We start from the raw sequence: 26094 nt of genomic DNA, 5'->3' as shown, positions 1-26094 counted from the left end.
GGCAGAGTTATGCCCCTTTAACTTTGAAAAAAAGGAAATTTTCAGTTCCCATTCATTATCTCCCCAGTAGTGTCCGCTTTATAAATCCTACACCAATTGAAGGATTGTCTTCAAACTTGGCTAAAATGTTCACCTCAACAAGGGGATGTGCAGAACCCATGTCGCCCATGTGTCAGCTCAAGGTCACAATTGAAGGTCAAATATCAAACAATCAAATATTAGACAGTATGTCGTGTACCCTCTCTAAGTCCTACACTAATTGAAAGATTTTCTTTAAACTTGGCTCAAATGTTCACCTTAACAAGGGGATGTGCAGAACCCATGTTGCCCATGTGTCAGCTGAAGGTCAAGGTCACAATTGAAGGTCAAATATCAAACAATCTAATATTAGACAGTATGTTGTGTCCGCTCTGTAAGTCCTACACTAATTGAAAGATTTTCTTCAATCTTTGCTCAAATGTTCACCTCAACAAGGTTATGTGCAGAACCCAATGATGTTACCCTTTTGCCGGCTTAAGGTCAAGGTCACACTTGAAGGTCAAAAATTGAGTTAGAAAATGTTCTTAAATTTTAATGAAGTGTCACAATTAAGATATGCTGGTCAAGTTTAATAACTCTGCATTTTAACAAAGTTATGCCCCTTTTTAAGTCTTCAAATTTACATACAATCAAATATTAGACAATATGTTGTGTCCGCTCTATAAATCCTATACTAATGGAAGAATTTTCTTCAAACTTTACTCAAATGTTCACCTCAACAAGGTTATGTGCAGAATCCATGTTATCTTTGTGACGGCTAAAGGTCAAGGTCACACTTGAAGGTCAAAAATTGACTTAGAAAATGTTCTTAAGTTTGAACATTTATTTGAATAATTCTGAACTTAGCACAGATATTTGCTTGAAACATAAAAGATATATGAGGTGTCACAAATAAGATATGCAGGTCAAGTTTCATAACTCTGTTTTGCATTTTGTCAAAGTTATGCCCCTTTTTAAGTCTTTAAATTTACATACAATCAATACTAGACCATATTATGTTATGTCCGCTCTATAAATTCATTGCTAATGGAAGGATTTTCTTCAAACTGTACTCAAATGTTTACCCAAACTTGGCAATGTGCAGAACCTATCTTTCCCTTGTGCCAGCTTAAGGTCAAGGCCACACTTGAAGGTCAAAAATTGACTTAGAAAATGTCTAGTACATTGGGAAAATGAAAGGTTATTTGTAACTGTTTCGAACATGATTTGACAATATATATTTATACTATTACCTGTACAATAAGTCTTTTTTTCACCAGAGATATTTTCTTTTTATGTATTTTTATTTGTGCCACTAAAGTTATTCTCTTAACCACCTTTCCAAGTCGTCTTCTGTCAAGGACATTGTTGTGGGTATGAATCGCATTCAGCGATAGTTCTAGTTGATAATGTTTTTAATGCCATGTGTACATTGTGATTTGCAGGCATAACACATAATGGTCAAGTTTTACAAAATATAAAAAAATCATACATGAAAACATAAAAAATCACTTTATCGAGCCTTCAGTCTTCAATTTGAAACTAACTGAAAATCTAATGCCTTGCCATCGAGGCTTGTAAAGCAAGTGATATGCTGGTAATTCTACTTGTAATTCTACTTTATACATAAAGTGTTGTACCATACATTGAAATCTGTATGGTTTATTTCAGAATCTGATAATTACCGACAAATCATTACCAATCATTGAATATTTGCTAAGTGACTATGAAAATATATATGTTGAATTATTGCATGAAACAATGCAATTCTACTGTAAAAGAGGTGTCTGCAGGAAAAATTATTCTTATGCGCTATGAAAAATTATATAATTTAGTTGAAATCAATATTCCTGTTGTTACATAGGATATAGTTAAAATTTTATTGTCTTTCAGTGCGATAAACTATCAACACAAAGATAGTTTATAAGATTTCTCTATTTATCTAATACGATTCCGGATCCAATGATTTTCATCCTACTGTCATACCGTTTTGGAAACCTGCGCAATGGAAATGGACGGAATAAATTACCACTATATATTTCAATAAATGTGCCTCTTAAGCATAAATTTATTTTGTGATGTTCAGCCTAAACTAAACTTAGAAGTTTGACAGGAAGGGCCAAGTTTAACCTTTTACCAAGAAAAAAGGAAAATGTTTTGAAAATCTATTTTTACAAGCCTCGATGACAAGGCATTAGATTTTCAATTTGACTGAAGGTTTGATCAAGTGATTTTTTATGTTTTCATGTATGATTTTTTTATATTTTGAAAAACTTGACCATTTTGTCTGCAAATCACAATAAAAAGTCGTCACATAGAGGATATATTTGTTTGTTTTGCATGCAAGATTGAAATAGAAAAGGTATCATGAGATATATTTTAACAACCAGATACACAAATTTACAACTTATATGCATTTATTACTTTGCAATGATTATTATTATTTTAAATGTTTCTGGGTTTATGTTTAATAAAATTATTTGTATTTAAAGTTGTTATATGTCAGATTAAATGCATAATTTTAATGAAACCGAAATTCGCAGATTTTTTTTAGCTCATGTTTGATCATATGCACAGAACCCTAAATTTTTCTTACCTCAACTTTTTCAAAGAAAAATTTCTAATTATTGCTATAGTCAGGTTATCATTCCTGTTGTCGTCTTTTTCTAAATGGATTGCCTTAATTAATACTTGGACATACATGTAACAACACATTGGACAAGACCTTCAAGTAAACTGGACTGAACTTGACCTTGACTCATCAAAGACCTTGACCTTTGAATTATGTTAGTATTTTGCTTGATTTGTGCTAAAATTGTCTATGCATATAAATTGTAAATTTGTGTATGATAACTCACTCCCGAAACAAAACAAAATAGACTCAACCAAAACAAGCGTCTGCTTCTTTATCTACAGTAATTATGTAGTTGCATGACCATGATTTGCAAACCAAATTTAAGACTAAATTATTCTATGACCACAGCAGATTTCGTACAGAAAACAGCCACTTGAGACTAGAATTATTTATCAATGTTTTTTTTTTCAGAAACCAGCAGCAGTAAACTAGATCTATGTACTTTTACATGCTTTCTCACATTTTTGGCCGGGTTGCATAGGCACAAACCCGGGTTATAGTATGATGAATGTCGGGCGACAGAATGCCGGATGGGCGGGCAAGCTGAGGAAAATATTTTCTAAGCAACAACTTATCAAATTAGCCTCTCGATATTTTGTATTGAGCATTAACACGTGGTCCTATACTGTGGGAATCGATTACATGTCTGTCCCTCATCCACTTCCTGTTTACCGACTTAGTTAAATTTTAAACATAAATTGTCAATGGTAGGAAATTTTCGTAACAGTTTTCTCTCAGCAACTACTTATCGCAGCCTCTTGATATTTGGTATACAGCATAAACACATGGTCCCATACTGTGGGATTTTATTTGAGGTCTGTTGCTCATCCACTTCCTGTTTGCTGACTTAGTTAAATTTTCAACATTAATGAATGGTCAATTGTAGGAAAGTTTCGTAACATTTTTCTCAGCAACTACATGATCATAACATGTACTTATCACAGCCTTTCGATATTTGGCATACAGCATAAACTAGTTGTCCAATACCGTGAGATTTGATTTCAGGTCTGTTGCTGGACATCCACTTCCTGTTTACCGACTAAGTTAATTTTTCGACGTCAATAGTAGAAAATTTTAGTAACATCACCACCGTGTATATCCAGTAACGCCGGAATGTGAAAATGACAAACGATTTGTTCAAAAAGTAACACAGAATTGTGCAAAAATGGCGGATACCTGACAGGATTTTCAACGCGGTTAGTAAACTGGCCAATATATTTTTCATTTAACCAAACTGAAAAAAGAAATAGCCGCATTCCGGCGTTACTGGATCACTGTGCAGCCTCATGATATTTGGTTTACATATGCAACCCGGCCTTTTCTGTCTTTGACCTATCTTAAGTAGACATTTTCGATTTATCTAAAATTCGTATAGAAATTTTAAACACAAAATTTGGACATGAATCCAGCAAACCTATGTCCAAATAAAGTGTAAAATTTTCATTAGAATTTGATTTAATAATCAAAATTATACATCTAGTATCTCAGTCATTGTAGGGCCAAAAAGTAATACTCGAGTTCTGCCTAAGTATGTCTGTAACCAAAGTATTGTATGAAGTTTACAAAACAGTCTAAAAGCTTTAATTTTTCGGAGTTGGTTTAGAAAAAATAAACTAAAAGACTAAAATAAATATTATTTTATTTTAGCATACATACATTTAATGAAAGCAAATAATGTTTTTTCCATGATATTTTAAATAAATCTATGATGATCAACATATTGTTTCAGAACCATGTATATTAAGTTAAAAAACACACACACAAAAAAACAAACTAAAATCTTGTTTGATGAAAGAATACTATGATTTTGCACTGTAGCAGGTATGCGATTGAAGATCCAGCTGTTACACAGTCATATTCTGAAATTAAAGTACAAACTTGACTTCAGGGAATCCTAAACAAGAAAGTATTTTTATGTCTCTACTAAAATATGTGACCATGGAGTAGGTAACATTTCTACGTGATATTTTTTGTCCGTTTAATATTTTGAGAAGGCAAAAACCTTGATTTGTTAATAAAGAGAAAAGACGGAAAATAAGTGACCCTTACTGATTTTAAGGTCATTGCGGACTTGACCAGTAACAGCTTGTCCGAACAAATACAGACAACATGGCCTTGACCACTAAAAGCTTCTGACCAATTACTAGAAAGTGCTTCAATCAGCAATCCTAAGATAAGGTTCGAAGTTTTAAGACTATTAGATAATAACTTTCCATTTCAAAGTCGTTAGACTAAAGTAAAAATTACCATTGTGTTGGCCACTAAATCTTGTCCTGACAATAAACAGAGAACATTATTTGCTGTTTGATGTGGAGTTGGTCATTACTAGCAGATGTTCCTAATGATTTTAGGTCAAAGGTGGAGGTCACCGTGTCCTTGAATACTTAAAGTTTTTAGCTCACCTGAGCATATGCTCAGGGTGAGCTATTAGGATCACTCTTCGTCCGTCGTACGTCGTCCGTTGTCCGTTTACACTTTTTAAACGACATCTCCTCTGAAACCATATGGCAGATCATAATAAGGCTTCACAGGGATGTTCCTTGTGTGAAGCCTTAATTAAGTTGTTCAAAGAATTCCATTCCATGCAGAACTCTGGTTGCCATGGCAACCAAAAGAAAAAACTTTAAATATCTTCTTCTAAAAAACCAAAAGAGCTAGAGCTGAGATATTTGGCATGAAACATCTCCTAGTGAGTGTCTACCAAGTTTGTTCAAATAAAAGCCCTGGGGTCAAAATTGGCCCCGCCCAAGGGGTCATTGATTTTCCCTATATGCATATAGTAAAAACTTGAAAAATCTTCTTTTAAAGAACCGAAAGAGCTAGAGCTAAGATATTTAGCATGAAACATGTTCTAATAGGTGTCTACCAAGTTTGTTCAAATAAAAGTCCTGGGGTCAAAATTGGCCCCGCCCAAGGGGGTCATTGATTTTCCCTATATGCATATAGTAAAAACTTGAAAAATCTTCTTTTAAAGAACCGAAAGAGCTAGAGCTAAGATATTTAGCATGAAACATGTTCTAATGGATGTCTACCAAGTTTGTTCAAATAAGAGCCCTGGGGTCAAAATTGGCTCCGCCTCAGGGTCATTGATTTTCCTTATATGTGTATAGCAAAACTTAAAAAATCTTCTTTGAAAAAACTCAAATAGCTAGAGTTTAGATATTAAGCACGAAGCATTTTCTAGTGAGTGTCTACAAAGTTTGTTCAAATAAAAGCCCTGGGGTCAAAATTGGCCGGCCCCGGGGGACATTGATTTTCCTTATATGTGTATAGCAAAAACTTAAAAATCTTCTTTGAAAAATCTAAATAGCTACAGTTTAGATATTAAGCATGAAACATTTTCTAGTAAGTGTCTACAAAGTTTGTTCAAATAAAAGCCCTGGGGTCAAAATTGGCCGGCCCCGGGGGACATTGATTTTCCTTATATGTGTATAGCAAAACTTAAAAAATCTTCTTTGAAAAAACTCAAATAGCTAGAGTTTAGATATTAAGCACGAAGCATCTTCTAGTGAGTGTCTACAAAGTTTGTTCAAATAAAAGCCCTGGGGTCAAAATTGGCCGGCCCCGGGGGACATTGATTTTCCTTATATGTGTATAGCACAAACTTAAAAATCTTCTTTGAAAAAACCTAAATAGCTACAGTTTAGATATTAAGCATGAAACATTTTCTAGTAAGTGTCTACAAAGATTGTTCAAATAAAAGCCCTTGGGTCAAAATTGGCCCTGCCCCAGGTGTGTCATTGTTTTTAACTATATGTGTAAAGAAAAAACTTGACCAGCTAGACCTTAGATGTTTAGCATGAAACATCTTCTAATGGGTGTCTACCAAGTTTGTTCAAATAAAAGCCCTGGGGTTTAAACTGGCCCCACTCCAGGGGTCTATATACAGGTGAGCGACTTCAGGGCCATCATGGCCCTCTTGTTTACTAATAATTAGATAATGCTTTGACGTACAGTCTTAATATTTGACGCGTAGGTTTTTATGATAGATGACCCGTTTTGATTTTGTGGTCAGTAGACGAAGGGTCAATGTCATTGTGCCCTTAATTACTACTAACTATAGTCTGACTAATAAATGAAGATCTCTTAGTCTATATCCTAAGATTTGGTATAAGCAGTTGTTTAATAGTCAGTTGGTGAAGTTTTAAGGACACTGGCTTTCACAACTGAAATAACCCTATGTGACAGTAAAAATATTTAATATATTTTTTCAGTACCATTTATCAAATGATAGTGAGGCTATATTGGAGCTGAGTAGATTATGCTTCACTTACAGTCCTTTCTATGTATAAATATATACATTGTTATATAACATAAACTTGCAGTAGTATTCTTCAAGTTTTTATATTAGCCCAGTGTATTCAATTTGTTTAATTTGATATACCTGTCATGCAAAGAAATCGAGTATGCGTTGTATTGTAGTTGTCATTCTTCCGTTATTGAAATTACTGATAATAGTTAAAGCAATAAGAATATAACTTTCTTTGCAATTTTAATGTTTCAAATCAGTGAAATGTGCGATGAGACATCACTTTAATTCTCTTATTTAATAAAAGCTCATTAGATATACCATCTTCCATATTGCTTTCCTATCGCAAGGATAAGTGAAGATAGCCATTGTGATTCCGCTTTCCCCGACAATTGGACTGCTTGTGAGATTGCATAACCGAAACTTTCATAGTCTCCTGGTAAAAACTGTCCGTTATGTTTGCTACTTCCACAATTCCATCTCCAGTTGATGACTGGACCTTTTTATAAAATAAATGTTTGTAAGAAACAACTAAATAGATCAATAAAAAGTAAAATAATAACATAAGTGAAACAAAAAAGTAAAATAAGAAATATATTTGTGAAACAATAAAGTGAAACCGTTTGTCTTATAATAATAGGATACTGCTACAAACAATTCAGCAAGAGAAACTGTAAGTTTCATCAGAATTCATTAATGATTTACGCAACATGTCCGGATTTGAATCCCATCGGATACTTAAGGGACAATTTATTCCAGCTTGGTTGTCCTATTCCATTCGAGTCGAACATCAATGTATTAACACGAACCATTATCCTTAAGTAAAATAACATTCACAGACATATGAATTCACTTGTCGGTTATGTGGCAAACAATGCCAGGTAGTACTCTATGTTCAAGGTTGCCATAAGCGATATTAGTGTGTGATATTTTGGTCTGCGAACCCTGCCGTCAAATTCACACGAAAATATACTCCTAAAATACAATTAAAACAGCCCACCCTTCCTCTCATATTTACGTATATATATCTGCACTTAAACTTCTGTTCAGCATGTCAATCTATCGATTTTGATTTTTATTTTATGAACTGATACGGATCAAATATGCGGCGTCAGTGTATATATGAGTACATGTATAGTCTATGGACAATGAGGTCCACCCCCCCCCCCGTAAGGGTTCAAACTGCAGCATTCGCTGTCGAGTACGGACCCCGGACATGTCACAAATCATGCCGTTAAAGAGTTAATTTTGAAGCACAAATTAAGTGGTGTTAATTTAACTCCATGCAATTTCCACTGATTATAAAGACGTGAATTTTGAGCCAAAAGAAGATTATCCGTGCTAAGGGCTCACGCACCCTAGCAGTGGCGTACCTACCGATAAGCCAAAACGCCCCGATGAAATCAATACTTTGGGAATAGATCGATCAACATATTTATATACATGTAGCTGCTAATTTATTCTTCTGGTATGCGTAGGATTTTACCTTATTCTTATTATGTGTTACGTATTTTGATAATGTGTATACACACATAATCACTCAAAGGTTATAAAAAAAGGGTTTAAGCACATATAAGCAAATTAATTACCTTGCTTGGGTATATCAACGGGAGGCAATTTTAGAGAGAATTATTATATCGTTTTTTCGGTCTAGAATCGGTGTAATCAAAGATCTTAAGAAGGCATGGCTTAAGACTTTCATATGCAAAAATAAAATGTTCGGCCTTTCCACAGAGCCCCGGAGTGACGTTCACAATGTTATAATTAGGAAATAGATATCAATTCTGAGTGCATTGTTGTAGAATAATGCACGGTTTGAGTTCAAATGCGTAGTAATATAATCACGAAGGCCGATAGGCCTGAGTGATTAATTACAAAGCATTTGAACGAAAAAGGTGCATTATTATAGGGTTAACGCACGTTTTTCCGTGCTATAACGTCTGCAGAGTCCCGAGGAACGGTTGGTGCCCGAGCCCGGTAGGGCGAGGGCTCAAACAGTTCTAAGGGACTCTGCAGACTTTATAACACGAAATAAACGTGCGTTGACGCTACTATAGCATAAAAATTTAAAACAGATTCATGATGTATATTTAATACAAAACACAATACATTAAATCCTTGTGCTTGGACGGTATTTATCCAATTCTACATGTTTTATGTATGCGTTTTATTTTTCCGGAGCCAACAACTTGGGAAATTCTCAGAACCGAGCGAAATTTTGAATTTTAATTGATTTTACATGTGTTATTTATAGTATATACTGGAGTAATGTCATTATAAATGCCTTATATTCGCTTCTAAACAAGTGTCTGTGGGAAAAACGTGCGTTAACCCTATATTAATTCTCGACTTTTCGCTTGGCGGGGTCGCGGGGCGAAAACACGAATGGCACAAATCAGCCACCATAGGCTAGAGACGGTCGCATATACGTCGTTCGACATTTCTTGTTTTATTATTTGTTTTGCACACCGTACAATCAAATGGGCAGAAAAGCTTTTTTGAAGGTATGATTTGGAATATTTAATGACAAAATGTTGACGTTTACGGATCGTATGAAAAAAAGGATTAATTATCATGAGAAAATATAAGTTTTTTGTGACTTCAAACTAAAAATACTGCATCTCATCGATTAGTGTGGTTATTTTCAGTCAAAATTCATGTGAAGTAAAGCTTGCACAGGGCCAGAAATTTGTTAGCATGCTTTTTTGGATGTTGACTATGAATCCATAACATTGATTTACTCGAATACAGTCGGGATATGTTAAAAATAGATGAATACTTATCGTACGTCAATTGTATTCCCCGCGCCGACATGTATATACTGGTACAGCTGTGGACGCTGGAACAGCTGTCTGCCCATTTGATTGTACGGTGTGTTTTGTTTTGATTGGGTTTTACATCACACCGACACAGTATAGGTTTTCTTGCATAGCAGACTGGCGTTTCCATGAGTTTCACCCATGCCGGAAATTTCATCTGGGAGTCGCGTGCCATACAACAACGTCATTTTAGCGCATTTTATAATTTATATATGAACCGCGTTAAAATGTCATTTTAGAAGGGAAATATGTGCTTTGGATGACGTCATACATTTTTTCCATCAATATAATGATGACCACACTTATATCACTAAGTAAATAACGCAAAGCTTCTGTGACATTTTGGCAAAAAGAGCTTTTTCCCCGTATATAACTTTGGGGTAATGATATATGAATCCATAACTATACATTTAAAGAGAACAAATTTATGCAAATTTTTAAGCAAACATCAAAATTTAAAAAGTCAAAATAAGGTTGTTGAAATATATAATTAGATCTAGAAAATAATGAATACAAAGGTCAACAAATAGAACGAAATGTACTATAAACGCACCCCTAATAACACATTGCTACACCGGACAATTATGATGAAATATATAATCAGGCCCGTCGTCACGATTTTGTGATTGGTGCGGCCAATTTGGTATGTTTTAGCCAGAATCTAGGGGGGTACGGGGGCATGCTCCCCCGGAAAATTTTGTATTCTAGGATGCTCTCAGAGGCGTTTTCCCGTATTTTTGGCACAGTTTACAGCCTGTCGCTAGTGCATTTTATAGTAAAATGTCGGTGATTTTTTTTACAGATTTAAGCGGTGAAATTTAAGGTTTGCATAACGGACGGGCAGGTGTACATTAAAGATGAATACATGTAATTGATATTTGGCAAATGAAAAATAAACAATAACTGATGTTGTTATAATTCTTTAGATGCATTTTTATCTGATAATTATTGTAAAACAAATACAAGAAATATTACAGTACGTGAATTATTGTTTAACATAAATCACACAATGGTATAAGCTTAAATAACAATCGATGCCATGATGGAAGAATAGTACATAAAGAGTCAACTATAATCGCTTTTTGTTTAGCAGAAACTTGTATTTTGTTCACAATAATCTTACAAAAACACAGAGTCTCATTTTATGTAAATTTTCCAAAAACACATTGCCGTCGTTCTCTGGTGGTTATGAACTCATCGGCAATTACACGTAAGTTGAATGAATCTGTCAGATTGTTCATGCGTACTTGAGACATTGTCGATCTCAGGTATGTCTTTATTCTTCTGAGCTCCGAGAATGTCCTTTCACTGGTAGCATTAATTGCAATCAACAAAATATTTAACAGCACAACGACCTCGGAGAACAGTGCTCGTTCTAGCACCGACTGTTTTGACACAAATTTCAAAACGTCAGGTAGAGTAACAGTACTATTTTCTGATTTGTCAAACTGTGAACGTAGCAGCTGAAGCTGCATTTCTAAGATGACTCGGTAAATATCATTGCCAATAAATTCAGTAATAAACTTACACAAATTTAATATTCTGTTTATTACATACCAAAAATAAGTACCTTTTGAAGCGAAAAAAAGAAAGATTTTTTTATTGACGCCCATAGAAAAACGATAACATTTATTGCGTATAACGCAAATGACGCCAAAATATATGCACGGCCGTGCAATACCGTTTTCACAGAGTCGCAAAAACGGCACGGATATGTGATAAAAATTTGACTTTTGAATGGTTACCGTGTACAATCAATAAAATGTTACCAAGTTCTCGGAGAATTCAGGCATACTAGTTAAAGATATTCATAATGCATATATGAATGCATACGATGAACTATCCGAAGCCACGTCGATGTCAATTAACTTCACACTTGACTTCGTAGGACCCCTACATATACCTGGTTGTTTCTTCGCGTCATGTTTGTATGTAACCGCGTATTGCATAAGGGGCCAGTTAAGTGTCAAATTGCTTATCAGCGATGCGTTTTTTTTTTTTTTTTTTCGTTTGTTTGTTTTTACTCATTTTTGGCTAAGATATTGGTCCGGACGAATTAATGTAACACAAACAGCGTTGAATGCTTTTTCTCAATAAGATTTAATGCTCCCATAATTCAAAAATGAAAGCCTCTTTTTATTGTTTATGGTGTCACATATATAGAACATAGAATAGACTGTTAACGTGAAGTCAAAGTAAAGACAAAGCAAACTTACACCTCCAGTAATTCAATAAGTACGTTTACTACAGTAATGTAAGAAAAAATAATTCCGAAGAACTTTTATTATCAAACATTTTTGTAATTTGAATGAACTATTTCGCGCGAAGTAGTTTCAGAATGTTCAAAAATCTATTTTACTTTTAAATTAAATGAACTTGGCATTTCAGGACGCTCATATTCATTTACATGTTTATTTTAAAAACTAAAAAGTCCGATATTTTAAGTCATGTTTTTCCTTACATTCTTCCTTTCTTCTAATATTTATCCATAAGTAACGTAAGACTTTCTACAGTGATAATTCAACAATTAATTATTCTCTTATTTTTCGTTGTACCTTCAAATAGCTTACATCTATCCGCAACATTTTTGTATCTTTATTTTGAAAATTACTTTAGCTGGAGAGGTATTGTTTTACTTGTTTTCCAATCCAATCTGAATAATATTGTTGTGAAATGTTTGTAAATGTTACTTTCTTTATATGCAATTTAATGAATAAATAAAGTTACATCAAAGTATAAATTTTAAAAAAATGTATCGCTACATTTAAAAGCAGACTCTCCACCACTACGCTAATGAATGCAGATTTTGATGTGTTTTCGAACACATTACTTGTATATATTATATATAATGAAAGTACATTTAGAAATTTGTATAATAACATAGATTATGTTTCACGTTTACTTCAAATCGACTATGAACTTGCCAGGTTTTAATTTTACTTTATTAAAACAGAATAACGTACAAATAATTAAATCATGAATATCTTAAGAAGGGAAGAGAATATAAAAGACAAGATATCAAGGCTTCATTCAAAAGATATTGCTTAGCTTCCTCATCAGTTGTATAAAGCTAGCACTACCTAAATCTGGATAATGCCGATCATTGTCATGCATACTTGTAATATTCATATTTTGAATCGATGAGCTCAAAAACTTTTATATTGTCAAAAACTTCATCCGTCTCTGTTTCACCACAGAACAACTTTTTAACACGGCAACACTTTCGTTATGAAATAAACCTCGATATATTTTCAAATATAGTGACAGGTATTTTTCTAAAATTAGGACCTACATATCTACCGCCCTTACCCTTAAATTTTTATTGCATTTTTGTAATCATTTAATTTTTCATTTCTGGAGAAAAAGTGTAGGCACGTGCCTACAGTGCCTATAGGAAGCTACGCCACTAGACTATAATGTTTTCTTTTCACACAATACCGAAATAATATCTCACATACACTAACGCCACATATATAAGATCCATATCAGTTAATAAATATTTTGACAAAACGGCGCCAATCCGTATTAGCAGCGTAATGACGTCATCATATGTCATCCTAAGTAAACAACTCATTCATAAACAAATAAATTTTTCAGCAAGGGAGCTAAATTATATACATGCTTTGTTGATTTTGCAAAGGCATTTGATAATGTTATTCACTCCCTTCTTTTGTATAAACTATGTAATACTGGCATATCTGGACCTTTTTTCAACGTTGTTAAAAACATGTATTGCTCAAATGTGATGCACATAAAAGTTGGTAATAAGTTAACAGAAACATTCTCTCCCCAGATGGGGGTGCGTCAAGGGGACAATCTTAGCCCAAATCTTTTTAAGATGTTTATTAATGACTTGCCAGCTGTATTTGATAGTAGTGATGACCAAGTGTGTCTAAATGATGTAAAAATTAGTTGTTTGTTGTATGCAGATGATTTGTTATTGTTGTCAACTACACCAAAAGGTTTACAGAATTGTTTGAATAAGTTATCAACATTTTGTGACAATAATGGTCTTATAGTAAATCTTAAAAAGACAAGTATTTTGACCTTTTGTAAAAGTGGAAGGCTTTCTAGTGAGAAATTCTACTTTAAGGGAACTGAAGTTAATCATGTTAAAAGTTATAAATATCTCGGAATTATTTTTGCATCATCTGGTACTTTCAGTTACTGCCAAGAAGATCTTTATAAAAGAGCACTGAAAGCAAGTTTTAAGATTAGTAAGGTTTTTGGTCAGCTACACCAAAATGTTGACACTATCATCCATCTTTTTGATCATACTATTAAACCCATTCTTCTGTATGGTAGTGAGATTTGGGGTATACCAAATATTAGTAGTTCTATTGTTAAAAAAACAGATTATGTGTTGTTGAAATCCTTTGGAAATATGTCCTGTGATAAGATGCATGTGAAATTTTTAAAACATATTCTGGGTGTACACAAAAAAAACATCAAATGAGGCAGTATGCGGTGAACTAGGACGGTATCCACTATTTATTGATGTAATATGTAGTTATGTTAAGTTTTATCAAAGACTGCTAAATGGAAATGTTAGCAAATTACTATCTGCTGCCTTTATTGAAAGTCAAACATTATTTACGGATAATAAAGTTTGCTGGGTTTCTTGTGTACAACATTGTTTTAAGCATTTAGGTATATCTGATGCTGGTTTAACCAATAAGAACTTAGTAAATGTTGTTAAACTCAAGTTAGTGAAAATGTACCAAACCAACTGGTGTTTGAATATCTCAGGTACTGAAGGGAAACTTAGAACATACTCTTTGTTTAAACAAAGGTTTTGTAGAGAAGTGTACTTTAGACATATTAAGGACAAAGATATAAGAACTTTCTTCACCAAGTTTAGAGTAAGTGCACACAGATTGAATATAGAAACAGGCAGATATAAAAAGATCCCAGTAAATCAAAGGTATTGTAACTGTTGCTCTTCCAATCTTGTAGAAGATGAAATTCATTTTTCCATGTGTTGTACAAAATTTGATAGTAATAGAGAACTACTATTTAGACAAATTGAAATATCAAATAAGAACTTTTGTATGTTGAATAATAAGCAGAAATTTGTTTGGTTAATGTCCTCGGAAGACCCTAGAGTCTTGAATGTCTTTTCTAAATACCTACTCGAAATTTATAATAAAAGAAATCTTATGTTAGGTAGTACTATTAGTAATAAAAATTTGTCAGACCATTGAATGTATATTATTGTACTTGAATATCGAATGAGTAATTATAGTTTTTTTTTTTAAATACTGTTTTATTTATTTACTTCTTATTTTAACATTACTATGCCTGTGTTATTTGTTTTTCCAATAATACGAATTAAGCCTTAGTTACTTTATTGTCTTCATTTCTACCATACAATACACAATTTGTTGGTTGATATATTTTGTTTTATGCCTTGTGTTTTATGCTTGTGATTATATATGTCATATAGTATGACCCTTGATTGGTGAAATAAAATTATTCTATTCTATTCTATTCTATTCTATTCTATTCTATTCTAAACAAGCTGACGTTATTTCATACAATGGGGCACTGATGTAAACACAATACGACGTAAGTTTTTATTGAATACAGGGGCGGATACAGAACATGGTTTCCATTTGGGGGTGGGGGCTGACATATGGGTTGAAGATTTTGAAAAAAAAAATAACGCAACAGGCAAAAAAATGTTTGAAGATTGCGGCAGCATCTTGTTCATGCGACATAAGATGTAATTGAATTGTTTTATAGCTCATGTTATGAGTGGCCCTGGGAGGGGTGTCCCCTCCCATAGTCTAAGAAAATTTTGAAATATGAGGTTGAAAATGGTGTTATTTCCTTGACTTTCTAGTGCTGTTTATGGTAGATCTACCTATTGGATGGTTTTATATCACACTGTATTTTGCAGAGGTTAGTGTTTGCAGAGTGACTCTTTTGAATAGAATTCTCCTGATGTTTAGAAGTAAGGATTTACAAAATAACAGCACACTTACCAAAGCATGCACAACCTTTGATAAAAATTATTTCAAACACTTGATCAATTTACTCATCTAAATAATAGATGATTTTCCAAAGTAAAGTTGTATTAAAATACTGCCTTTCTATTGTACAAAATCATAATTTCAAACACTTATATTCAATAAGATTTTTTTTTCTATCAAGGAATCCAGAGGTCAGTACAATTTAAATTTTATTTAAAAAATATAACTGTCATAAAATGTTATTAAAAGCAAATGACTAAGCATTTCATCTTGATAAAAATCTTAGTAAAAATTTAGTTATTAAAATGCGATTCTTCTAACATTATCTTCATAAAACTCGCAATCTTTTTTAGTTACAAATAATAAATTTCAATTTCTTTATTATAGGGCTTTTGAAAACAAAGATAGTAAAATATGGTGTACAATATGTAACCCGTCTATTTGCCACTATCTGTGACTATTTCATTAGACCTCTGGAAAGTAATAAACCAATCAATTATGCAGTTTAAATATTGAAGTCATTCAAGCATGTTGATAGATAAAGATATCTGCCATGCCCCCAGGCAGGAGATTAACAACTGAATGACAACAATAAATGTTTTGATAAGGAAGTACACTACATTCAATAAAGTTTGAAACTGTCAAAATATATTCCAGCCCAGCTGGTAAACGTATCTTTGGGCCGTCCTGGGGTGGCTGTAGCCCTGAAGCCCGGGCCTGAATCTGCCACTGGAATAACGTTTCTTATTATTTCTTTTGTTTAATATTTTCCATATCTTCGCAACAGTATAGGTGCGAAAATCGAACAGCGTTATACGAAAATCGGCACCGGAAGTTATTTACGCTTGAAAAATAACATATTTCATCGTGTTAGAATCGAAATAACATCGGCCTGAGCATTCGGAACTGCTTCGGCTATTATCTATAATAACCTCGGAAACAATACGGATTGAAAGTAGTTCTACCACGTGGTTTCAGATGTAAACAGAAACAGAGATAATGTAAAACGAATGTATATATTTGACAGCAAATGTCTGTTCCGGTACTCTTATGTTTGAAAATATGTCTGACAACATTTTGTAATTTAAATATGCCCACTGATGTTCAATTTTAAACAAATCCGGGTTGGTTTTTTGTACTTTCGGTTTCTACAACCATAATAATAAATATATAAATAATGTATTGTTTGTTTTGACTTATTTTAGGTGGACTTTTACTACATATATTGGAAATAAACTTGTCAACAACTCCCAGCATTAAATTACTATTTGTTTACATGTTTAGTTTCTTAGCTTAGGTAAGACCCAAATACCGCATCCGTTCTGTGTATTCATACTATTGTGTTCGAGGTCCTTATCCGAAGACTGACGGAAAGGGCCGAGTAGTTGCGATTGGTGTTCGAGGTCCTTATCCGAAGACTGACGAAAAGGGCCGAGTAGTTGCGGTTGCGGCCTGAGAGGGTATATCGGCTATTTAACACCGGTTTTGTCGTTTTGATGCGACAAAATTAACCACTCAGGCCTACGGCCTTCGTGGTCAATTCCTACGCATCAAAACTCCAAACCGGTGTTAAATAGCCGATATACACCTATTTCTTAAATTTAACTCAATACAGAATTGGAGCAGTGCCTCTAGACGCTTGCAGAAATCATGATACAAAATAGACAAATATCGTTTTTTTTTCGCCGATTTTTTTCATTTTTCATTCATTATCATACCTAAATCTGTGTGAAAAGATGAATTAGACCTGTTAAAGTTCATTCCGTTGGGTAAAAAGGCAAGATTTTAGCATTTTATCATTCAAACGCCTTGTCCGGTATATATCGGAATACGGTATTTAGTGTGGTTTTCTAATCCTTTTTTTAATCTCACTCATTATTCCATGCGGTCTGGAGACCGCAGGGTATTGGTACGCGTTTGAGGCATGGAGGAGCACGTGACCTGTTTTCGGTACATGGAGGAGCATGTGATCTGTAAACCGTACATGATTGGTTAATTGACCTTTTCGAAAACCTGGCTAAATACCGTTGCCGGTACGTTACGGATAATCCTCTAGGGAATAAGTCAGAATTACACCTAATTAAGAACAAAAAACTATTACGTGATATTTTTAATTTTCTATAATTATGTTACCGTTCAAGGTGGAAAAACTTGAATGATGTGTTTGAAAATTATCAATGTTTCTTTAATATGTATTTCAAAATGTTACAAACAATAAATTGTTTATACTGAAAATCTACAAAATTAAAATATTCGTAGTGGCATCTGCCATAATAAATAGAGATATTTTCTGCGAAAACTTGTGTGTTTACTTTATTTTTTTTTTTGCTCGGAATTATTCATAAAATGGTAGGCCTATTTAATCATTTTCTTAAAAAGAAATAATTGTTTTATGTTCGACCTTCTCCGGTCATCAACGGTCACCAGTTTCCAAAGACCTTCTTCTATATTGATCGATTATTGTCAACTATATTCCTGATACAAACGTTTATTTATCCCCCCAAACAATGTTGAAAATAGTTAAATGAAATATCTTTATATCATTAAAAATGTTCCCCGCAGGAAACCATTTTACTTGTAAATATACATGTCGACGTTCCTGATTTACTGGTGGGGAAAGACTTCAAGATCCGGTTGTTCAAAACATTGGTTAGTGTTAACCAGTGGTTAAATTCATTATCCTCTGGTTAAATTTTGTCCGTTGGATAAGTTCTGTTGCTCAAAACTTATCCAACGGATAAAATGCGTTATCCAGTGGTTAACTCTAACCAGTCCGAGGACCACCGGATAAAGATTTAAATCATTATTAAAACAGTCTAAACCATAAAAACTTGTTTGAAACCAGATTTTTCTTACAAATATATGTTTATTTTGTCTTAACTAGAACATTTCATATGAAATGCATAGGATTGAATTGAAACATTTCTGAAAAAGTGCTTTTAGAACCTTTTTCAACCTGAATTTGTTGTTGTTGTAGTTCAGAAAATTCAGTTAAACAGTCCTCACTTTCTTATTTTTTAATAAAACATACAAGTGTCAGTACTCATTTTCTTAGTTAGAACATTACCCATCAAATGGAAGTAATTTCAATTCAAAATTTGGAAAAAAATTGTTTTTGAATTTTTTACCTATGTGTGTCTAAGGGAAAAATAGATCTATCGATACTTTTAGGCCTTTGATATACTTTTGCTTTATTCCAAAAACATGAAAGCACAAAACATTCAAAATTAAGTCTTTGGGAGCTTCCTGACTATTAGAAGATTATTACTCATCAATAAATCAGCCATTTTGTTTCCAGAATCACTAACCATCCCTGTTGCATTGTGGTACTTAACCAGTGGATAAATACGCAATCCACTGGTTAGGTAGCCAGGGTACTATCCAACTGCCGAACAATGAAATTTTATCCACTGGATAGCTGGCCGCTGGTTAAGGTTTTAACCAGTGGATAAGCTATCCATTGGTTAATTTTAACCAATGTTTTGAACAACCGGTCCTGATGCCCGTCGACACGAACGGGCACCATATTAGAACCACCGACGTTCCCAAAGCTACAGTACGCTCAGCGCGGCTTTTTCAAAACCCGCGTAACCCCGCGGACGAGGTTTACCGCGGACGAAAATTTGCTCAGATATTGTCCGCGTGACCCCGCGGACAGAAAATTTTCACCACCGCGGACATAAATCGGCAGCTGAAACCGTTCCCCCGCGGAACGCAGTGGTAAATTGCGGAGGAACGCGGCGGTCAAACACCGGTCAACGCGGTGGAAACCTTAAATTTTAAAAATTAATTACTGTATTTAAACATCAGTATACGTACGTACTGTAACATGTACTGTACATATAACTATATGTAAAATTTGTTTGTTTGTATTCTTTTTTGTTCTAATAAAAGTACATGTACAAATGCAGTGTATTTCTTGTTCTTCTTCTTGTTATTGTGTTGGGTAATGTATAATATGTATTCGACATCAAGATGAATCATTGTCGTCGCAACTTCATGGTAGTGAGAAACCTGAAGTAAAATAATGAAAGATTCGGCATATGACATTTATGAAAAAGATACTACAACAATTTATATGCCAGCTTTTGTTTCTTATTTAAAAACTTTGAAAACGTAACCCTCAACAATTTATTCAGGCAATATTCCAGGACGTCTCTTTCAATTGTCAGATGCGTTTTACTGTTTCTGTTTATTTGCATAACAAAAATATTAAAAACAACAACAAAAACAGGTACAGCTGTAATTATTTTTATTTCAAATTCCGTTCAAATTATTTAACGTATAATAACATTTAAGGAGACGATTGTGGTCAATTTTCAAGTCATTGTGTAAAAAAGATGACGTTAAAAAATAATAAAACGTCTATTATTTTTGGAGGTTAATTTATACTGACCAACTGACCATGACGTCCCCCGCGGGAAACGGGTGACTGATTTTATCGATGAATTAAGAACGGTCGTCAGAATTTTGTCCGCGGTGGAAACAACTGAACACCGGGGATCGCGGGGAAATTAGGCTTCTCATCGCGGACGAACCCCCGCGTTTGTCTGCGTTAAAAAAAAATCGTCCGCGGTGGTATCGCGGAAAAAGCAAAACCCGCGGTGAGCGTACTGTAGCTGGATAGCTTCCTCACATAAGGAAATCCAAAGTCCCTGTCGGGATTCGAACTCACAGCTTATTTTATTAAGTATAGAAATAAATTGCAAACTTCTGCAAACAATGACCTATTTATTTATTTTACGTAATATCATATATACATAATTATAAAACATAGATAAATATACAACGAGCACTGTAAAGCCATAGAAGAAACTATTTTCGCCGACTTTAGATAATGAGTAGGCGAGTCTTTCTTTTATGTGCGTTAGAATGAAATAACTTAAATATTTCAAATGAAAATTGAAAGAGTAGACTTGAGAAGAACTATTAAAGGAAATTATTATTTTGTTTAACATTGATATAATACGCATTCAAAAAAAAAAAAAAAAAAAACATTTTTAAGGGACCTAAATGGTCCCGCGATACTAAATTTTAGTTTTGAAAACTGATCGTTACACTAAAATATTTAGCTGTTTTGTTTGTACAGATATGTAGATATCTATGTCTCTGGCTTGTACTATCGTCCTACAGATATTTTCCTTGATTATATCTCATTTTAAGTTATGATGAAACAAAAGAAAAAATAACAATGAAAAACACTTGTTAAAAGAGGGAAATAAAATCCATCTTGATAACAACAGAGACAACAGGCTATGCTTTGTTTTTCTAATAGTAAATATCTTTTGAATTATTTAAGACAGTGTGAACGTTGACCGATCCTTAAAGATTGTTCAGCACGACATTTTTGTTGCGCTTGTGGTATTTAGTTAATTCTATTCGACGATTTTCTTCTAAGGGGGTTCCAGTTTTTGTCACTTTAATACTGTTGAATCATCCATAGGATGCTTTTTAAATTTTTGTTGTATTATCTGTGATATGCGGGCTTCATCACCTTTGATCCCCTTTCAAATTTCATTTTATTTAGTTCCGCCCATTGTTTTCTCGTTAAGAGCACATTCATTTTTTTTACTTGGGGACCTTTTACCGCGTATCATGGAATGGCACTGACGGTTCCATGAAAGCCGCCATATGAACACATCTGCGGATATTTCAAAATTCAAAATTTAACCAGTTCATGTTAAATGTTGAATACTGCTTAAGCCGGTGATAGGGTGCGTGGCCGGTAACTTGCACTTTTCATTACCGTCCATGAACAGGCTCAATCAAACCGAGATTGCAACATTTTTAGTTTTGTCGCTTTGTGCATTCTTTAGGGATTATTATTTCTCTCTATTTCATGCATTTTCTCTTACATTCAATTCTTGTATGTGATGTTATTTTCATAACTTTAGATAAAGACAAAAGTAGTACAATTAAATGCCATTTCACCGCTTAGATATCCCCTAAATCCCTTGTTATAGCACAAGCTATATTAAACACAAGACTCTGGCGACCCTTCGGCTCGGCGTATAATCAAAAAAGCAAAGGCACGCCACTGCCTAGCACACCATTATCGTCGTCTTAGCTTACTTTATAGGGCCACTCCCCTCGGCATTTGTCAGGACATGTATGTAAGATAATATTTTAGCATTATATAAAGAGCAAATATTGTAAGAACGGAAAATACCAATAAAATGCATTATAATCATTGTTGTCTTAAAAGCATTTGTTAACTATATTATCGAGGGTGAAAATATAACAGCCGTATATACATGTAGTCCTTAACAAGTGTTTCTTGGCGATTTAAAACCGTTTCTTTTGCTTCTTTGTGTATAGTGACAAAGTCACGAGGAGTGTCAGAATGGTTGATGTAGTGTTAGAATCGAAATAATTTATCCAAATACGTTTTAATCGCTTGATAAAATCACTGTTTGAGACATTATTTCTTAAGCATTTGATCGATAAACCTTGCATTATTTTATTACAATGCAAGAAAATTTAATATCTAGATCTATTTCCGTTCTAACATGCTAATAAAAATACAAAATTGATAAAACTCTTCGAACTACAGTGTGCATAGAAGTAAATTTCCTGACATCATTTTGCTTATTAAGGTAGAACGCGACACATCGCGAACTTTCGAGTAGGGTCTTGAAAATTGGAATGCTAAAAGTTGACCATATTTCTGATTTGATTCCGTTAATTTTATTCCAATAGTTTCAACCAATTTTTGTACACACGACATCAAAGTTGACCATCAAAGCCCGTTTTTGAACAAGACGTCGTTGCGTATCCTTGGTAACTATTACGGGTATCACAACGCCATAGGCGGACAAAATACCTTCCTTTAAGATGATATAAAATTTATCGTTTTACGCCAAAAAATGTTTGAAAAATGGGAAGAAACTTGTCAATTTTGTGTAAAATTTGACGTTGAGTTTAGCCGCAATTTTCGGCTTTAAAGCGGCTTATTTAAAAATTCCTGAAGTAAATTTTTGATGATATATATGATGATAAGGCGAAGTTGTTGAATGCGATGATAATATGATAGTGATATGAAACTGAATAATGTGATTGCAATGAAAAATGATGCACGCCTGGTAAATGATAGAGTTACCTCTTTCGGATGTATACGGTTAACTGCCCGCTAAAATCGGTAAAAGGCTGTCATTTTTTACATATTTTGTAAACTCTACACCAAATATCGAAATTCGGAGAATGCTATGCCATATAGATTTTATTGACATTTTCAGAAAACGTAAAGTTGTTATAATTGTGTTTGAAATGTCTTTGTGGTGGCGTTTCCCAGTTACCGAATCTAGCGATGAAATGGTCCATTTCATCATGAAACAGATTATTTTCCTCCAATTTTCATCATAAAAACGATTCAGATTAATTAATACAAACACGTTTGAAGAAGATATATGATCTAGAAATCGATTGAAATTGAAATCAGATCAAAACATCAGTTATTAAAGATAACATATGATATTTATTCTGGGAGAGTACGAGGTGTCTTCCCCCCACTTAAATATTTGTGGTTTGATTGGTATTACTCTGTAAACCTACCCAAACTAGATACTAATGAACATATAGAATGTATTACAAATGATTTGTAATGTAAATAAGTGGTAAAATGTCCTAAAATGACTATTATAAAGGAATTTCTATATATGAAACACCAATTATAATCTGTCAGAGGGGAAACATACACCTTATATAAAAAAAAGTACTGAACTCTGTTATAAATTATTTACCATCCTGGGTGCCAGACCATAATTTAAAGGTTAAGTATCATTTTGAAACAATTTTGATAAAAACAGGACTGGGGCGGGTTGACCTGAGCGTGTGGACTGGCCGTACCTTAGGATAAAACCCGTTCCCAACCTGTTTAAATTAGTAATTTCCAACTGTTTCCATATAGTAGAGATACAGAAAAACAATTGGTAGTTTAACTTAAATCTAATCTTATACATACTCTTGTAATTTTACGTTAAAAAATTCTTAATAACTTATAGTCGTTTTCCTCCCTCCCGTGCACATCTCCTCCATGTAAAATATCAATTTGTTTTGCTAAATTTTACTTAACAAATACTATTTGCTTTGATATCATTTAACTGTCCATGAGAGACAGCACCATCAGTTTAAGCTACATATATATAGTAGCTACATGTATTTTTCAATTACATGCCAAGGGGTGTTCCCAATATAACTCTATTGTTCTTTTTGTAACAGTTATTAAGTTATTTATCATATATAAATTTTTAATAGTTGTAATAGTGTACAGTTCAGATATTTTTTATTGTAAATAATCTATTGTTTCGTTTATTACATGTAATTAAATTTTAAAAGTGGTCCTAAAAAGTGGCCGTATTTCTTAAATACTGACTTTAAGGAGAAGAAGTCTATAAGACCTGTCTTTCATTCTCATCCTTTTCCATTGTGTAAAAATGTTTTGTTTGTTATATATTTGTATGTACATTATATATACTTTCGGGAATAAATATGTTTAAACCAAATACTGACTGTACACTATCACCAAGTTTTATTGTCCCTGGTACATGATCAAGCAAAATTGGGTAGTGGCTACATGATACCTACAATGTCTTATAAAGGCTCCATTTTTCATCTTTTATCTATATTTTTATCCCTTGTAAATACTAAACAGCTGGTCTGTTTGTAAATAAACAAACTTTCTTTTTAATTTTTTTATTCTTTCTTATATATGGTACATCTATAACATACTATATGTTGAAATTGAGCCCTACTTAAATAATATGGAGCAAAGGCTATATAGGGCTCAATCAAGTATGAATTCCTCTTTTATTTGTTATCAAGAGGACTTCATCACATTAAGGCTGTCTAATTCTATAATTAAACTAGCATTATATATTCCTTAAGATTATATATATGTTGAAATATAATGCATTTCTTTTTACTTAAAGACAACCTTAATGTTAGCAAAGACTCCATATCAGATTGTACCTATATACACAAATATATATTAAACAGTTCCTCAATGACAAAAATGGAGCACTCGTTAATTCATTGAGTAGAGCAAGTATGAGCCAGCTTTTTTCTTCTTTAAAAAAGCTGTACTCAACACATTGTAGGTAACCAAGTAATTTATTATTAGCCATTTCAGGGTTCTAACATTTTTATATCTCTCTTTATTACCCTTCCAGATTTTTTCCGCCTTTTTGATTGGATATTGATCACCCGAAAGATATTGATATAACCGAGCCAGACGGGTAATATACACATTAAATTTCCCCGTTGGGTACCCAACGTTGTAAACAACATGCGCTGAGGTGATGCGCGTACGGTTCGATTTTACGCGGTGTAAATTCCGATTTACAAGCACTTTTTAACTGTCAAATGATAAATATTTACCAAAGTAGAGTAATGATACAAATTCCCATCAGTATTGAAAACAAATATGACCTTGTGAAAGCTTGATATTAATTACAAAAAAGTGCTTTCAATAGACTTCTCCTTTTCTCTTGTTTACATTCGTTAGGTTCGGGAAAAATACGTCATGTAATTTACGTGACGTCATGTTGTGATGAAGAGGTACCCTAAAGGGAATCTTATTTCGACGTTTCATTTGAAACAGCAATGATTTTTTAAAAAATCGTCTAAACTCGGCAGGGGAAGGGTAATAAAATTATTATTTTGGTTTTGGAGTGATATATGTGGATATATTACCAGCCAATATAAAATATCACCCTCGCCTAACGGCTCGGGTGATATAAAATCTTAGCAGGTAATATATCCACATATATCACTCCAAAACCAAAATAACATATAATATTCTTTTTATATAGGTCTAAAGAGAGTCTAGAATAACATTCTATCACTCCACGTGATTTTGTCACTATAGACAAAGAAGGAAAAAACCGGTGTTAAACTGCCAATAAACACTGGTTAGGGACTACTTGTATATGCGGCTTTTATGTTTTCACCCTCGATTATATAGTTTACAAAGCCTTTTAAAGCAACAATAAAAAGCATTTTTATTTATAATTTTCAGTTCTTATAATATTTCTTTTCATACAATATTGAAATAATATCTCACATACACTAACGCCACATATTTGATCCATATCAGTTAATAAATATTTTGACAAAACGGCGCCAATCCGTAAGCAGCGTAATGACGTCATCGTAAGTAAACAACTCATTCATAAACAAGCTCACGTTATTTCATACATACAAGAATGATAAATGGGGCACTGATGTAAACACAATACGACGTAAGTTTTTATTGTTGAAAACTTGATAAAATAACGTTTTCTCTTATTATTTATTTTGTTTAAGAAATAATATATCCCAAACAGTGATTTTATCGCTCAATAACATCACTGTTTGGAGTTCCGATGCGAGGAATTATATCTCGAGGGCGTAGCCCGAGTG

The 26094-nt window shown here is 33.4% G+C and overlaps 1 protein-coding gene across 1 annotated transcript in view; it reads right to left on the bottom strand.

Moving 5' to 3' along the window:
* Window positions 1-4304: 4304 nt before the first annotated feature.
* Window positions 4305-26094, bottom strand: part of LOC132739032 (uncharacterized) — a 45562-nt gene continuing 23772 nt past the window's right edge. The window contains exons 3-4 of the mRNA XM_060726681.1: window positions 7224-7401; window positions 4305-4512 (exon numbers count right to left, since the gene is read on the bottom strand). Coding sequence (XP_060582664.1) covers window position 4512; window positions 7224-7401 — 179 coding nt within the window. The 3' untranslated portion in view covers window positions 4305-4511. The remainder of the gene's footprint in view (window positions 4513-7223; window positions 7402-26094) is intronic.

This window comes from Ruditapes philippinarum, unplaced genomic scaffold (assembly GCF_026571515.1).
Source record: "Ruditapes philippinarum isolate M1 unplaced genomic scaffold, ASM2657151v2 ctg3054_1_1_1_1, whole genome shotgun sequence".
In the NCBI taxonomy this organism is placed as follows: domain Eukaryota; kingdom Metazoa; phylum Mollusca; class Bivalvia; order Venerida; family Veneridae; genus Ruditapes; species Ruditapes philippinarum.
The sequence above is the reverse complement of the archived record's forward strand: the minus strand, read 5'-3'. Positions and strand labels throughout refer to the sequence as shown.